The sequence below is a fragment of the Bicyclus anynana genome, chromosome 26 (assembly GCF_947172395.1).
Source record: "Bicyclus anynana chromosome 26, ilBicAnyn1.1, whole genome shotgun sequence".
NCBI classification, from domain to species: Eukaryota; Metazoa; Arthropoda; class Insecta; order Lepidoptera; family Nymphalidae; genus Bicyclus; species Bicyclus anynana.
The window spans coordinates 7753788-7770582 of NC_069108.1; the positions used below are offsets into that span (position 1 = coordinate 7753788).

A 16795-nucleotide genomic window follows, 5' to 3' on the forward strand; every position below is an offset into this window, starting at 1 on the left:
TCCAGATCTTCATTAACTTCTTCATTTTCTCCCTCTAAATTAATACTATCTTCTGAAATACATCATCATCAAATACATCATCATCAAATACATCATTATCTACAGCAGGAATATCTCCTCCAACCAAGATATCTTCCTTATCATTAACAACTTCATTGTTCAAGTCAGCTGTATTCTGCACATTTAAGCGTTCTGTTCTTATTTGTCTTTTAAAAGACAAATCTAAGGGAATATCAATTTCCTCATGCTGCAAATCTTTTTCTGGAGCTATATCTGAGGGTCTTTCATCAAATGTGACATCTCTTGATCTTACTAAAGAATTACCATCTCGATTCCATAGTCTAAATCCATCATCATTGTCATACCCTATCAAGATACATTTCACGGCTTTCATGTTGAATTTCTTTCTAGTTTGTTTAGGTACATGAGCATAACAAGGTGATCCAATAATCCTTAAATGTTTTATTTGTGGCTTTTTGCCAATCCACAACTCATAAGGAGACTTGTGTTCCACTAAAGTTGGTCCCGTTCTGTTTAATATATAAACAGCAGTATTTACCAATTCAGCCCACAACACCTGAGGTAACTTCTCATGCGCATGCATTGCTCTTGCTGATTCAACTATTGTGCGATTTTCTCTTTCGCTACATCCGTTTTGCTCCGGTGTATAAGGCATCGTCAATCTTTGTTTAATACCGTATTCCGTCAACACTTTCCGTACTTTCTGATTATCAAATTCTCCACCGTTGTCACTTAAGAACTCTTTAATTTGAAATCCAGCTACCTTAACTTCAGCTAACATTTGCTTAAGCTTTTCATGTACTTCTGATTTTTCTTTAAGAAAATACACGAACCGGTAACGAGTATATTCATCCTTGAACAGTACAAAGTATCGGAATTTTGAAAAAGATATCGGAAATGGTCCACAGACATCAGTGTGAATACGTTCTCCAGGTTTCGTAGCTTTTTCTCTAACACCAAACTTACGTCTATGTGCTTTTCCAAAAATACATCCTTCACATAATTCTTCACTGTCTTTCGTCTTAATTCCAAGCTCTTTTTCAATTAAACTTTTAACATGCCTCTTATTCTGGTGACCAAAACGTTCATGATATAATTGCAACATATCAACGCTTTTCACCAAGTTCACTGACGCAATAGGCGGTACGACTCTACAATTCAGTTTGTACAAGCCACCATACCTCTTCCTATATCCTGTCACAGTGACCTTTCCATTTATTTTCATAGTACAACAATTAAAACGCGATTCAAATATACTATTTGGATTGCGATCTTGCGTAGATATTACAGAAAATAAATTCTTACTAATTCGGGGAACATACCAAACATCTCTAAGTGTACTGAGAACAAACTTATGGTTAACCTTGGGTATAATCTGTATCGACCCTTTTCCTAGAGCCTGAACAACATTTCCATCAGCCGTTGTTACTGCGTGACCTTCACCAAAATATTCAAAATCTTGAAAAAGATTCTCCTCTCATCGTAACATGGTTAGTAGCATTATTATCTACATACCACTCGTCACGATCTGAATCTATTTCAGTCGAATACACGGTACACAACATCATGTTAACATTTTTATTGTTTTCTACAACTTCACGAGAACCAGATTTCATCGGACAATCTCGATTAAGATGACCAACCTCTTTACATCTGTAACATCTTTTACTTGTCTCTGGTCGTACTTTTCCCTTTTTGTTATATTTCTTCTGATAATTAACAGTAAGAGCTTCAGGGCTAGAGTCTTCCTGCTTACAATTATCAAGTGCCTTGTCATGAGCACACAATTGATTGGTTAAATTCTCTACGGTTCTATCCTTTTTGGACATAAGCAACCAACTTGATTTGAAAGAAAAATATGATTCAGGTAAGGTATCTAAGATCTTGCATAATATAAAATTTCAGGCAACTCTTTTAAGTCTTCCTCTTTTATCAACTCCTGTCTTAGTCGATGCCACATATTTTTCACTTTCGAAACGTGTGTCGCCATATTATCAGAAGGTTCCATCTTGTATCTGAAGAACTGTAAACATAAATCATACAGGCGGTCATCGCATGCCCCTTCATACAATCTATGTAGTTCATCCCATACTTCCTTCGACGTAGTGAATCTCATATTTTTGTCAAGAGTCTCATCTGTCATGTTATTCGTTATTAAAAGTAAAGCTGTGGAGTCTAATTTAATGAATCTATTTACCGATTCCTTGTAAAGCTCCATTTCAACCGTGGTAGCAGCAGCAGTTCAAGCAGTATCTGCAGCTCCACTTACAGGTTTCTTTGGCATAAAATCCTTTCCTTCAACAATGTTTAGAAGACCATCCATGCCCCGCAATAAAGCTGACATTCGGTACTTCCATTGAACCCAATTGTGCCAATCGAGTTTTACAATTTGAACGTTTGATAAATCCATTATTTAGTATTTAAGTTATTCTTCTTCTTGGATTAGAGCTGGGCGCATAACCTTTTAAGGGCATAACTGGGTAGAAGAGGAAATCAAAGATAGCATTTACTTTATAATACACTTACAATATAATATTTGAAGAGACATTTTGTTAAGAATAACAACTTACATAGCAACCATATAGAATAGACTTCAAAATTTAAATAGGTTCGAACATTGGAATACTTAGACACATCTATACTAATATTATAAAGAGGAAAACTTTGTTTGTATGTTTGTATGTTTGTTTGTTTGATTGTAATGAATAGGCTCAAAAACTACTGGACCGATTTTAAAAATTCTTTCACTATTCGAAAGCTATATTATCCACAAGTAACATAGGCTACATTTTATTTTGAAAAAAAATAGGGTTCCGCAAGATATTTGGGTTTTTCGGACACAAGGTGTAAAAAATCAACCAGAAAAGTAGGGTAGGGGTAGGCTAGGGGTAGGATAGGGGTACTTGAAAGTTTACATCGAGTTTCACGCGGACGAAGTCGCGGGCGTCGGCTAGTTAAAAATAAAAAGGTTGTAATGAAACCTCCTTTAACATATACGACCAATCCTTCAAGGTCATCGACCATTGTATCAGTCCTAATTTAAATCTACCAATCAAAAAACAACACGCATTTTTATTGATCACTTCCTATTCCTATTTTACTACAATTTCCAAAGTATTTTATTTGTTTATATAAATAAAAATTTATAAAAAAAAATTCAACCGACTTCCAACTCAAATATAACCTAAACTAAAAAGCAAAAAATAACATCTTACCTATGTGCTACCTTCTGATCAGTTTGAAGGCGGTGCCAAGTCATGGTGATGTTTCAATTCAAGCCGTTTAAATTACGTAATTTCTGTGGTTCTTTCAGAAACGGCTTTAATTAAAACACTGGATTGGCATCGTCTTCAAACTGATTAGAAGGTAGCACATAGGTAAGATGTTTTTTTTTTGCTTTTTAGTTTAGGTTATTTTTGAGTTGGAATTGAACCTTTTAAAACAAAAAAAGAATTTTTAAAGTCGGTCTATAAATGACGGAATTATCGCTGGACATACATAAAAAAATATAAACAATCACATATATACATATATAATAAAACAACACGCATTTTTATTGATCACTTCCTATTCCTATTTTACTACAATTTACAAAGTATTTTATTTGTTTAGGTATATAAAAAAAATATATTTACAATCACAAAACTAAATGGAAACACAAAGTTGGCAAATGTAAAATGCTGGAGGCGGGTAGCCCTATTACATGTTTACGACCGCGCGGCTGTAGGTATTTATTTCACTAAGCCTTGGGTAAATCATAAAATACTCTAATTCTAAAAGGATTTTATAGACACGTTAGATCGTGATCTTAAACTTCTGACATAGGAGTAACGTCTAACAAGCCTAGATAATTGGTCTGAGCATAAACAGATATGTCTGTGTTGACGTAAGTATTTTTTGACTTCTGTCTATATCGTTTACGTAACACGTAGTGCTACTGCTAGTGATTATTACTCTTTGGTTTCTTCTAATTACAAATAAAAAGCAGAGGGATACAGTATTTATTGTATAAAATTAATATAAATCAAGGAAATTGGTTAATACACATTTCTAAATGTTTATAAATATCAATAATAAGTACAAACTTTAAAATAAATTGTCGAAGTGACCTTACAGAAAAATTAAAATCCGTAAAACACAAACTATACCAAGAATCAAGATGCAGTGCTGCGTGCCTTTCTGCGTAAATACTTCAGACAATGCGTCAACATCTGCGGGAACAGGAATTACCTTTCATGAGTGAGTAGAGTTATTTCTGTCTATCCGATGACTTTCAGCCAAGCAGAGTAGCACACGCATACTTACAGTTCTGTAAACCAGTTTTAGCTGACTTTTGAGATGCAGCAACTGACCTACAGAATAACCAAGTACTTAGCTATAAGTATGACATTGTGCACTCACTGTGCATTGACAAAGAATGATTAAACTTTCTTAGTTACTTTTATATCAGTAAGTAGTTATGAGCACTTGTAAAACTAATAGTATCAAATTAATAATTCCAGAATCCTGTGTTTATAATTTCATTATCTATGCTGGATGTTGTGCGTGTGTCCATATGTTTATTATCTGATCCTTGTATTTAACTGTATCAGGACATAGAGCTGTTATTTTGTTTGTTATTCAGGTTATCCAGGTTACCCAGAGAAGAAAGTCTCCATGCTGCTTGGCTCAGAACTCTCGGCACACAAGACCATCACCTGCCTGACCCTGCTGTAGTCTGCTCACAGCATTTTTTAGATGAAGACTTTTCTGAAACAAAGAGTTGTGTAAGGCAGATTCGCTCTAATGCTATACCTACAACAGTGCAGGTCAGTTGATCGTAATGTTTTTATTTGTGATTGTTAACATAGGAAGGGCTAAGACATACCTATAGCAGCATTACTCACATACAATCAGTAATGTAGAAGTAACTATTGGTATACTTACAGATGTGCATGATATGCCTGGACACTGACAGTAAGCTCTCTCTAATGAGTGAACACAAGTTGGAGGAGACATATGAACAGCTAACTGGACTGTCTGTGAGTTAACAATATCATTGTTTCTACTATGTGATATAACTGTGGAGGGAATTGAGATATCATCTCATCACCTTAATTAGTATTTAGATGTCTGTGAATCTTTGATTTAAAAAAATAACAACAGATTTTGACAAATTAGTGTAATCAATTAAATTTATTTTACCAAGACAGAGATTGAGCCAAAGTTCAGACAAAAATAAACAAGTGATGCACTGTTGTGTAATGTAGTGTGCACTCACAGAATATAACACAAAATGAATCCCCAAGTTCTTCAACTTCTCTTACCAAACCTGTATTGACAGTCTTTTAATAATTCTGTGCAGTTGTTTCAGTTGTGTCGTGGAAACCTGAAGCAAACACTCTGTGTGCTGTGTGCTCAGAGATTGATTAACTTCAGTAGATTTAGAGACTTGTGCTTGAGAGCCCATTCACTGATGACAGACTTACTTGCACAAGATGAATCAGTGAGTATTTAGTAATTACAATTTACTAGTTTGATCCAAATTGATGAATCAGTGAGTATTTAGTAATTACAATTTACTTAAACCTGACATTGGAGAATATGTTGTTATCTCTAAGTGTATTTGGCAGATCCTGGGGTCCTGGGTTTGAGTCCTTGGTCATGCTATAAAATATTAAGCTTCTCAGTCATGAAGTTGGTGGTGTTACACCCGTTGCATCTGTGACCATGTTAAGTCAGTTATCATTATCATCTAATAGTGATTGTACTATAGAGTAGGCCTGAGCCCACCAATCTGCATTGGAGCAGTGTGGGGAATCTAAGGTACAAATGCCCAGTCATCTAAGGAAGGATGTATCTATCGCTCTGTAGTCTGATAGGCTAATGATGATAATGATGATGATGATGATGATGATGATGATGATGATGACATTATGTTGTTACCTTCCTTTAGTAAAGTATCTGAAGTAAGTAAGTTCAATTGTTTCAGATTACTATTCAACATAAGGAACTGATGAACTGCGCAACAAAACATCTGCAGTGTAACTTAACACAGACAACATTAGGAGCAGACTACTGTGACCTGTACATAGATCACACTGATGAAGAGGAACAGACAGCAGCAGAGGAATCTGTAGTGAAAGATGTTGCATCAGTTGTGGTGAAGAATGAATACAGTTCTGTTTCCCTGTCAAATGCTGATAACTCTACATTGGTACACAAAGATGACAATGACAGAGACCGTTCCAACAATGACTGTGTCTTGGACGATGAATACTCTGACATGAGCATCGAGCTGGAATCTAGACTACTGGACGAAGCTATAGGTGAAGCTCTTCATAACAAAACAACAGCTTGCTGGGCTGCAGTCACAGAACATACTGAAACAGAGAGTTTCATAAAGAGTGAAAGTGTTGTCTTTGAATGTTCATTTTGTGATAAGGAGTTTCTGCAAGAAATTACATACTTGGAACATTTAAGCAAACATTCATCATTCATTCAGGTGAGATGTTTACTTCTTGATGGAGGTGGTGCATACCTGGCCTCTGCATATCTATCATACAATACCCTTTGCGGACGGACAGACGTGTTATGAATGAGTTTTGTATTTGGCAGGTAGTTGGCGGCGAAGCTGCATGTGATGCATCACAAGTGTGCGAGCCTCGTGCAGCTGTGAGCCGCAGCGGTGACTCACTCGTGCTGCAGAACAAGTCAGTATACAACGACGCTGCATGTGATGCATCACAAGTGTGCGAGCCTCGTGCAGCTGTGAGCCGCAGCGGTGACTCACTCGTGGTGCAGAACAATTCGGTATACAACGACGCTGCATGTGATGCATCACAAGTGTGCGAGCCTCGTGCAGCTGTGAGCCGCAGCGGTGACTCACTCGTGCTGCAGAACAAGTCAGTATACAACGACGCTGCATGTGATGCATCACAAGTGTGCGAGCCTCGTGCAGCTGTGAGCCGCAGCGGTGACTCACTCGTGCTGCAGAACAAGTCGGTATACGACGACGCTGCATGTGATGCATCACAAGTGTGCGAGCCTCGTGCAGCTGTGAGCCGCAGCGGTGACTCACTCGTGCTGCAGAACAATTCGGTATACAACGACGCTGCATGTGATGCATCACAAGTGTGCGAGCCTCGTGCAGCTGTGAGCCGCAGCGGTGACTCACTCGTGCTGCAGAACAAGTCAGTATACAACGACGCTGCATGTGATGCATCACAAGTGTGCGAGCCTCGTGCAGCTGTGAGCCGCAGCGGTGACTCACTCGTGCTGCAGAACAAGTCAGTATACAACGACGCTGCATGTGATGCATCACAAGTGTGCGAGCCTCGTGCAGCTGTGAGCCGCAGCGGTGACTCACTCGTGCTGCAGAACAAGTCGGTATACGACGACGCTGCATGTGATGCATCACAAGTGTGCGAGCCTCGTGCAGCTGTGAGCCGCAGCGGTGACTCACTCGTGCTGCAGAACAAGTCGGTATACAACGACGCTGCATGTGATGCATCACAAGTGTGCGAGCCTCGTGCAGCTGTGAGCCGCAGCGGTGACTCACTCGTGCTGCAGAACAAGTCAGTATACAACGACGCTGCATGTGATGCATCACAAGTGTGCGAGCCTCGTGCAGCTGTGAGCCGCAGCGGTGACTCACTCGTGCTGCAGAACAAGTCAGTATACAACGACGCTGCATGTGATGCATCACAAGTGTGCGAGCCTCGTGCAGCTGTGAGCCGCAGCGGTGACTCACTCGTGCTGCAGAACAAGTCAGTATACAACGACGCTGCATGTGATGCATCACAAGTGTGCGAGCCTCGTGCAGCTGTGAGCCGCAGCGGTGACTCACTCGTGCTGCAGAACAAGTCGGTATACGACGACGCTGCATGTGATGCATCACAAGTGTGCGAGCCTCGTGCAGCTGTGAGCCGCAGCGGTGACTCACTCGTGCTGCAGAACAAGTCGGTATACAACGACGCTGCATGTGATGCATCACAAGTGTGCGAGCCTCGTGCAGCTGTGAGCCGCAGCGGTGACTCACTCGTGCTGCAGAACAAGTCAGTATACAACGACGCTGCATGTGATGCATCACAAGTGTGCGAGCCTCGTGCAGCTGTGAGCCGCAGCGGTGACTCACTCGTGCTGCAGAACAAGTCAGTATACAACGACGCTGCATGTGATGCATCACAAGTGTGCGAGCCTCGTGCAGCTGTGAGCCGCAGCGGTGACTCACTCGTGCTGCAGAACAAGTCAGTATACAACGACGCTGCATGTGATGCATCACAAGTGTGCGAGCCTCGTGCAGCTGTGAGCCGCAGCGGTGACTCACTCGTGCTGCAGAACAAGTCAGTATACAACGACGCTGCATGTGATGCATCACAAGTGTGCGAGCCTCGTGCAGCTGTGAGCCGCAGCGGTGACTCACTCGTGCTGCAGAACAAGTCAGTATACAACGACGCTGCATGTGATGCATCACAAGTGTGCGAGCCTCGTGCAGCTGTGAGCCGCAGCGGTGACTCACTCGAGCTGCAGAACAAGTCAGTATACAACGACGCTGCATGTGATGCATCACAAGTGTGCGAGCCTCGTGCAGCTGTGAGCCGCAGCGGTGACTCACTCGTGCTGCAGAACAAGTCGGTATACAACGACGCTGCATGTGATGCATCACAAGTGTGCGAGCCTCGTGCAGCTGTGAGCCGCAGCGGTGACTCACTCGTGCTGCAGAACAAGTCAGTATACAACGACGCTGCATGTGATGCATCACAAGTGTGCGAGCCTCGTGCAGCTGTGAGCCGCAGCGGTGACTCACTCGTGCTGCAGAACAAGTCAGTATACAACGACGCTGCATGTGATGCATCACAAGTGTGCGAGCCTCGTGCAGCTGTGAGCCGCAGCGGTGACTCACTCGTGCTGCAGAACAAGTCAGTATACAACGACGCTGCATGTGATGCATCACAAGTGTGCGAGCCTCGTGCAGCTGTGAGCCGCAGCGGTGACTCACTCGTGCTGCAGAACAAGTCAGTATACAACGACGCTGCATGTGATGCATCACAAGTGTGCGAGCCTCGTGCAGCTGTGAGCCGCAGCGGTGACTCACTCGTGCTGCAGAACAAGTCAGTATACAACGACGCTGCATGTGATGCATCACAAGTGTGCGAGCCTCGTGCAGCTGTGAGCCGCAGCGGTGACTCACTCGTGCTGCAGAACAAGTCAGTATACAACGACGCTGCATGTGATGCATCACAAGTGTGCGAGCCTCGTGCAGCTGTGAGCCGCAGCGGTGACTCACTCGTGCTGCAGAACAAGTCAGTATACAACGACGCTGCATGTGATGCATCACAAGTGTGCGAGCCTCGTGCAGCTGTGAGCCGCAGCGGTGACTCACTCGTGCTGCAGAACAAGTCAGTATACAACGACGCTGCATGTGATGCATCACAAGTGTGCGAGCCTCGTGCAGCTGTGAGCCGCAGCGGTGACTCACTCGTGCTGCAGAACAAGTCAGTATACAACGACGCTGCATGTGATGCATCACAAGTGTGCGAGCCTCGTGCAGCTGTGAGCCGCAGCGGTGACTCACTCGTGCTGCAGAACAAGTCAGTATACAACGACGCTGCATGTGATGCATCACAAGTATGCAGTTATGTCGTTGCTTTAGTACTGTGCCGCTCATGAATTTTGTGTTTCTGGCCCTTAATTGGGCAATTAACATATTAACAATAATATTAATATGATTAATTATTTTTTCAACTGTACATATTCTGTACACTTACTTTGGGGCTAGATATGTGTGTATTGTTTAAGTACATTTATATTTATTTATTAATTAGACCCGGTACCCGCACAGAGATTCCATGGAATGCTAAGATTAGGAAGAGTTAACTTCTTAATATATAAATGTGAAAGGTCATCACACAATCTTGAAGACTGCTTGACGTAGAAAGAAATTTGGCAGGGATATAGTCTATAGTTACTTAGTATCCACTAACTGATTTTGCGATAGGGCTGGATTTAGAGGTCTAAGAGCGGACGAAGTCGCGAGCGTCTGCTAGTATATCATACATACAGAACAAAGATCGTTGGGATATGTGTAAAATAAATAAGGCCCTATTCTTAAAAAAAATATTGCACAAATAACAAAGATATTTGTAAATTTTTTCATGTCATATTTATGTAGTTGCTCAGCAAGCAAACTCACATTCTGCTGCTATGTTTCACAGGACAGGAAGTCGGAGGCTGAATGATGTCCCTCCCCCGGCTGCAGACTGCGCTCAGGCTTTAGGTGAGGGGCTAGTGGACTTGTTTGTGACTTTTTCTGTTTCCTATGGTGTTGGTATTGTCACATTAAACCCTATTGCTGAGTTCGTCAGGTTTGTGATGTAGGAATAACATCGTAGATAGATGGAGCTCGAGTGTTCTAATAGTCGCCTTGTGTGCCGCCGATATAGACAGGGAGCGATGGACTGCATCTGTTTTGCATCTGTCGAGTGTTATTGTATAGACAGATGTGTGGGGCATCTGCGTCGGCCACGGAGGTCGACATCTTGAGGTACACAGTAATGCACTGGGAGTTGCCGTGTAACTGTTTAATGTTTGCTCAATTATTCAGTATTGGTAAATATTGCGGGAGCGACGTTCAGGCGCACAGATAGTAGAAGTAGAGCTGTCGCAAAGATTTGTCGGAGTAAATTATAAGAAGACTTTTGTTTCAGTCGCTCCACTGTCCGCGAGACTTGCGGCAAACAACGACTACAAAGTGCAGGCAACTGAAGAAGCAGCTGCGACCCGGAAAACTGAACAAATCCTTGAGACTGGCGTTGGCAAACTGAACAAGCAATCATCTCAGAATGGCACTGAAATATATACAGATATAAATAGATTCACAAACTGTGTAGTACAGTTATATGATATTTTCAAGAAACCCAAAAAACCTGTACTAGATGAGAATCCACGCCTGAAAACCCACACTGATGCAAAGCCTTATTCTTGTGAGATGTGCAATTATAAATGCACACACAAAAGTAGTTTAAGGCAGCATATGAAAACTCACACTGGCGAAAAACCTTTTTGTTGTAAGGTATGTAATTATAAATCTGCACTGAAACATCATTTATTAAATCACATGAAAACTCACAATGGCGAAAAGCCTTTTTGTTGTGAGATATGTAATTATAGATGTGCACAGAAAGATAATTTAAAAAAACATAAAAGAATCCACACTGGCGAAAAGCGTTTTTCTTGTGACATTTGCAATTATAAATGTATACAGAAACATCATTTATTATATCACATGAAAACGCACACTGATGCAAAGCCTTATTCTTGTGAGATGTGCAATTATAAATGTGCACGTAAACATCATTTATTATATCACATGAAAACGCACACTTGCGAAAAGCCTTTTTCTGGTAAGATTTGCAATTATAAATGTACAGTAAAAAGTAATTTATTGCAACACATGAGAACGCACACTGGCGAAAAGCCTTTTTGTTGTGACATTTGCAATTATAAATGTGCACGTAAACAACATTTATTAGATCACATGAAAACGCACACTGGTGAGAAACCTTATTCTTGTCAGATTTGCAATTATAAATGTATACAGAAACATCATTTATTAGATCACATGAAAACGCACACTGGTGAGAAACCATTTTCTTGTGAGATTTGCAATTATAAAAGTGCACGTAAACATAATTTATTGCAACATATGAAAACACACACTAGTGAGAAGCCTTTTTGTTGTGAGATATGTAATTACAGAAGTGCACACAAAGGTGATATAAAAAAACATAAAAGAACCCACACTGGCGAAAAGCCTTTTTGTTGTGAGATTTGCAATTATAAATGTTCACACAAAGGTGCTTTAAACAGACATAAAAGAATCCACACTGGCGATAAGCCCTTTTCTTGTGAGACATGCAATTACAAATCTGCAGAAAGATGTAATTTATTGCAACATAAAATGAGAATGCACACTCAAACTAAGTCTCAGTAATTGTAATAAAATAGAAAATGAAGCGATCGCTCGATCTTTGCAGATGTGCATTAACAAAAAACACAAAAACTTGAATATTTTTCTGAACAAATGTAATTATTGTATCCGAAAGTGCCGCAAGTGTTGATAGACTCTAAAGTGCAAACGAAGTGTGAAACAGAAGTCACAGTTGTACGCTATTGTCAACTGTACGAAGTGCAACTCGTACGCTGCTCCCTTCACCCCCTCGGGTAAATGAACGGGGCTCGTATTGTGTGAGTCGCTCTCACTGCAGTGATCGCGAGTGTTGCCCAGTGGCCGGTTGTAAAGATGAGTTCACAACAAACCACGCTTAGCGGATATCTCATAAGCGGCAGCGGAGCTTCTACGAGTACTTATCAAACTGTGACGAAGGGGATACACAAAAAGTCGTGCGACCTAGAAAACGAAAGGATCGGTCAGCTGAAAACGATTTTCATATGTAGTTTCACATTCATATTACCAATTTTTGTCAACAATTTGTTGAACTCAAAATGAACGTTAACTTAATTTTGAGTAACACGGCAAGATGTTACGGAACTAACAAATATACTACTAAACTAAACTCAAAATCTACTGCACAACAACATGAACTTAACAATGTCCTAAACCGTTGAGAACTATACGTCTTGGAAAATATTTATAGGAGTAGACCTCTCTAAGTGTGTTTGTTGTTGATGTTGTTTTAGTATAGACAGAGATTAGAGACAGAGACAGAACGTCATCGATTGCAAATATTAGACAATCTGTAATTGATGATGTTCTGTGGTACCAGAGAGTAACAGTTGTGTACTGAAGATTGTACGCCTTAGAGATGTTGGAGATATGTGAATCTAATTTATATATATTAAATGCATAAGTGTGCTATCTGTGTTTTACTGAATTCTCTCGCTAGTGACACGCAGTCTATTGTCTACAAGTGCAGTAGCTAACCACCTCTTTAGGCTGCCAGTCCCCCGAAGCGAAGCGCGGCAGCGGAGCTGAGAAACGGAGAAATATTAACCAATAGGATTGCACAAAATCTCCGCTCGTCTTAAGTGGACAAGAACTTGCTAGCTTGTTTAAAAATTCATTTAAAACCGGTAAGCGGAGCGAGGTTAAATAAATTAAAAATAATATTTATTTATTTATCATCGTCTTTAGCGCTCTCTTTTATCACATCGCAACAATACAGAAAGAGATGTTTATGCTGTCGCGTATGTTGTAAAATGTTTATAGAGAATTATCTTGTAGGCTGCAGAACCAGTTGTGTGCACTCCACAGACACTCCACTTCTTACAAACCTGTATTGCGGAGGATTTTTTCCCCGTTTGCATTTACTTACTCCAGTTAAAGACCTTGTGCACACCACTGAACAAAATTAAACAAGTATGTAAACTTACAAATTGTTTTAATTACAGGGTCAAAATAAAAAAATAAATATTCAGGATTAAAACAAAAGTTATGATCAAGTTATTTTAATAAAATAAAAGAAATATTGATGTGTCATTATTATCAGTCTATGTGAGTCTCCATTTTGGTCTCCAAATTTCTGTTGTTATTGTGTACAGACCCTCTATCGGCTAAGGGATTAAAGTGTTAACATAATCTATGGAACCCTACACTGCGCGTGGCCCGACACGCACATGGCCGGTTTTATATTTGTTCACTTAGTGTGGATGGCATCACCAAAATAAATATATGTATACGACCAATCCTTCAAGGTCATCGACCATAGTGTCAGTCCTAATTTAAATCTACCAATCAAAAAACAACACGCATTTTTATTGATCACTTCCTATTCCTATTTTACTACAATTTACAAAGTATTTTATTTGTTTATATAAATAAAAATTTTAATAAAAAAAATTCAACCGACTTCCAACTCAAAAATAACCTAAATTATAAAGCAAAAAATAACATCTTACCAGAGATGTACAAAATGGTTTTAAAAAAGCATTTAAATACAAAATGCAAAATACTTTTGAGATTTACTATTTCAAATGCAAAATACCAAATAGGTTTGCGTTTGGTATTTTAAATGATAAATGCAAAATAGGTATTTTCAAAATACTTTTTTTAAAATAAAATACCTTTTGACCAAATCACAGATAATTTGTATTAGAGACACAATGCCGTGCCGAACAAAAACATTCAGCATAATGTTCGTCGTTTTCGTGTGACATTGTCACTCGTTAAGACTAAAGGCGCGCACTTTGACCAACGAAGAAAAAAATAAAAAACTAGCCAAGCGCGTGTCGGGCCATGTGCAGAGTAGTTCCGTAGATTAAATGAGCAGTTTAATTCCTTATATAATGCACAAAAATACCGATAACGGTGCCCCACACCATGTGATAGAAGATAAAAAATTCATTCTCACTTTGCATGTAGGAAAGAACCCCAAAAACAACTTTTTTTCGAATTTTCTTTTTACTACTTTATAGTCGTAATTAATATAACCAAATTTCAGCTTTCTAGTTTTAACAGACTCTGAGATATCTTATTTTATTTACAGCTTAATTAACTCATAATTAATTTTTAATTAATAATTTTAACCTAAAAAAATTATTATTCAAGATTTTATTATGACTTTGTTTACATTTTAATATACACACTCATGCTAATTTACAGATTTCTAGTAATTATAGTCACTGCCCTAAGCCGCGGACGGACGGACGGACGGACGGACAGACAGACGGACATAGCGAAACTATAAGAAACTATATATATAACTAAAAAGAACGCACGGCTAGCTGGCGCCTCTATTGGTCAAATTCGGCATTCGTTCATTTCATTTTGTTTTACTGTTAATATTAGCTAAACTTAATCACAAAGTATTTTGCATTTTGAAATGAATATTAAAATACAAAATACATCTCGAAAGGTATTTCAAATAAAATACAAAATGCTTTTTACTAAAAAGCATTTAAATGCAAAATACAAAATAGGTATTTTGCATTTTGTATTTGCATTTTAAATAGAAGTATTTCAAATAAATCACATCTCTGCATCTTACCTATGTGCTACCTTCTGATCAGTTTGAAGGCGGTGCCAAGCCAGTGATGCTTCAATTCAAGCCGTTTAAATTACGTAATTTCTGTGGTTCTTTCATTTGTAGTGTTAGCATACCTACGGAGTATGAACAAAAATTAATAAGCAATTAGCTGAAACGTTATTTTTTTTATAATAAGTACCTAAATCCTGCAAGCCCAATTTTGAAAATACTACCTTAACTCATATACAATATTTCACTCCCCCATACAGTGTGTTATAGGAAATACCGTCCGGCCCTTAAGGGTGTACTTAGGTATCGTGTATACATTATTTTTATGCAGTCCTTATTTTTAAAGAAATATATTTTTTCCCTGCACGAAATTAACATAAAAAATACAAAATTATAAAAACTTACATGGCAACACAAAAGTTGAGATAGGTTAATTATTAGTAGGCATTGCTACAAAATAAAAACGCCGCCATCTATGTTTTGTGCTGCGTTTACACGTTTCTATTCAAAGCGGTATTGAATGGGCAAGTAAACACACAAGTACACACAACAAGGTGATGGGTTTGTCAAGGTGCTGTGTACAAGCATGCATGCGTGCTTGCATAACTGGCGTGTTGTGATGTTTGTAAACACGAAAAGTTAATTTACGCAGATGGACGATGGCAGATGAATTAATGGTTAGTGGATCATTTTCCACATTTTCCACTCCTTGAACATACATTACACCAGAAACTATGCCTTTTACTCTGGAACACAGTAATAGCTCTGTCGCAAATAGATCTACTACTACTAATTTAAGTCTGCATTTTGGGCGAGTGGCGCAAGCAAACTAAACACAGCATTACAGACATTGCACGTGTCGGCGGCGGCGCGGTGTTACAAAGACAGTAGGCGCCGAAAACGATGATACCTACTACCTACCCTTTACGATATGCGGCGCGGCATTGTCAAAAGGCTTTCTATTTTGCCGACTTTTGTGCCACAGGTGTGTAGTTAGGAGGTAATAATCTAGATATACGTACCATAATTGATAGTACAGTGTTGTCACTTTTTAAATTTTTTCAAGTTTTGGGACAATTTATGTTTAAAATTAGAAACTTTATTATCACGATAAAAATGCTTAATTATTGAATAATATTTTTTTAAATATTTTTTCTGTTTATAATATTATAATGCTTACACGCACATTTTGGATCGGACGGTATTTTTAAAACACACTGTATATCCACACGTAATATGAATATCCAAAAAAACTTAACTTCTTAACTTCATCACCAGAACCCTAATACAGTCACAACCCATATAAGTGGAAAGTTCTCATCAATACAAATTTATCAAGTCCAAACACAAGGTCGTCTGTGCTTCGGCTCCATCATCAGACCAACTCCAGACCTTCATAAAACAGTAGTGGTTTTAAATACCTTATGGAAACACTAACAAACGCATTAGCCAACTTTACAATTTTCGAAAGTTCCCCTCGATTTCTCCAGGATGCCATCATCAGATCCTAACATGAATAAAATGGGACCACCCTGGAATTTAACCTTTTAAAAACAAAAAAAGATTTTTTAAAATCGGTCTATAAATGACGGAATTATCGCTGGACATACATAAAAAAAATATATACTAGTCAATCACATACATACATATAGGTATAATATATTTACAATCACAAAAAAATACCGACCGAATTGAGAACCTCCTCCTTTTTGAAGTCGGTTAAAAACTAAATGGAAACACAAAGTTGGCAAATGTAAATTAAAATGCTGGAGGCGGGTAGCTCTATTACATGTTTACGA

General features: G+C 39.1%; 2 protein-coding genes across 2 annotated transcripts in view; one reads left to right on the plus strand and one right to left on the minus strand.

Moving 5' to 3' along the window:
* Window positions 1-16795, minus strand: part of LOC112055983 (trichohyalin) — a 489894-nt gene that overhangs the window by 306377 nt on the left and 166722 nt on the right. The window lies entirely within an intron of this gene.
* Window positions 4121-5964, plus strand: LOC128199598 (uncharacterized). The gene is made up of 4 exons (XM_052889809.1): window positions 4121-4260; window positions 4646-4829; window positions 4950-5042; window positions 5366-5964. The coding sequence occupies exons 1-4, from the start codon at window positions 4181-4183 to the stop codon at window positions 5516-5518; spliced, it is 510 nt and encodes a 169-aa protein (XP_052745769.1). The 5' UTR covers window positions 4121-4180; the 3' UTR covers window positions 5519-5964.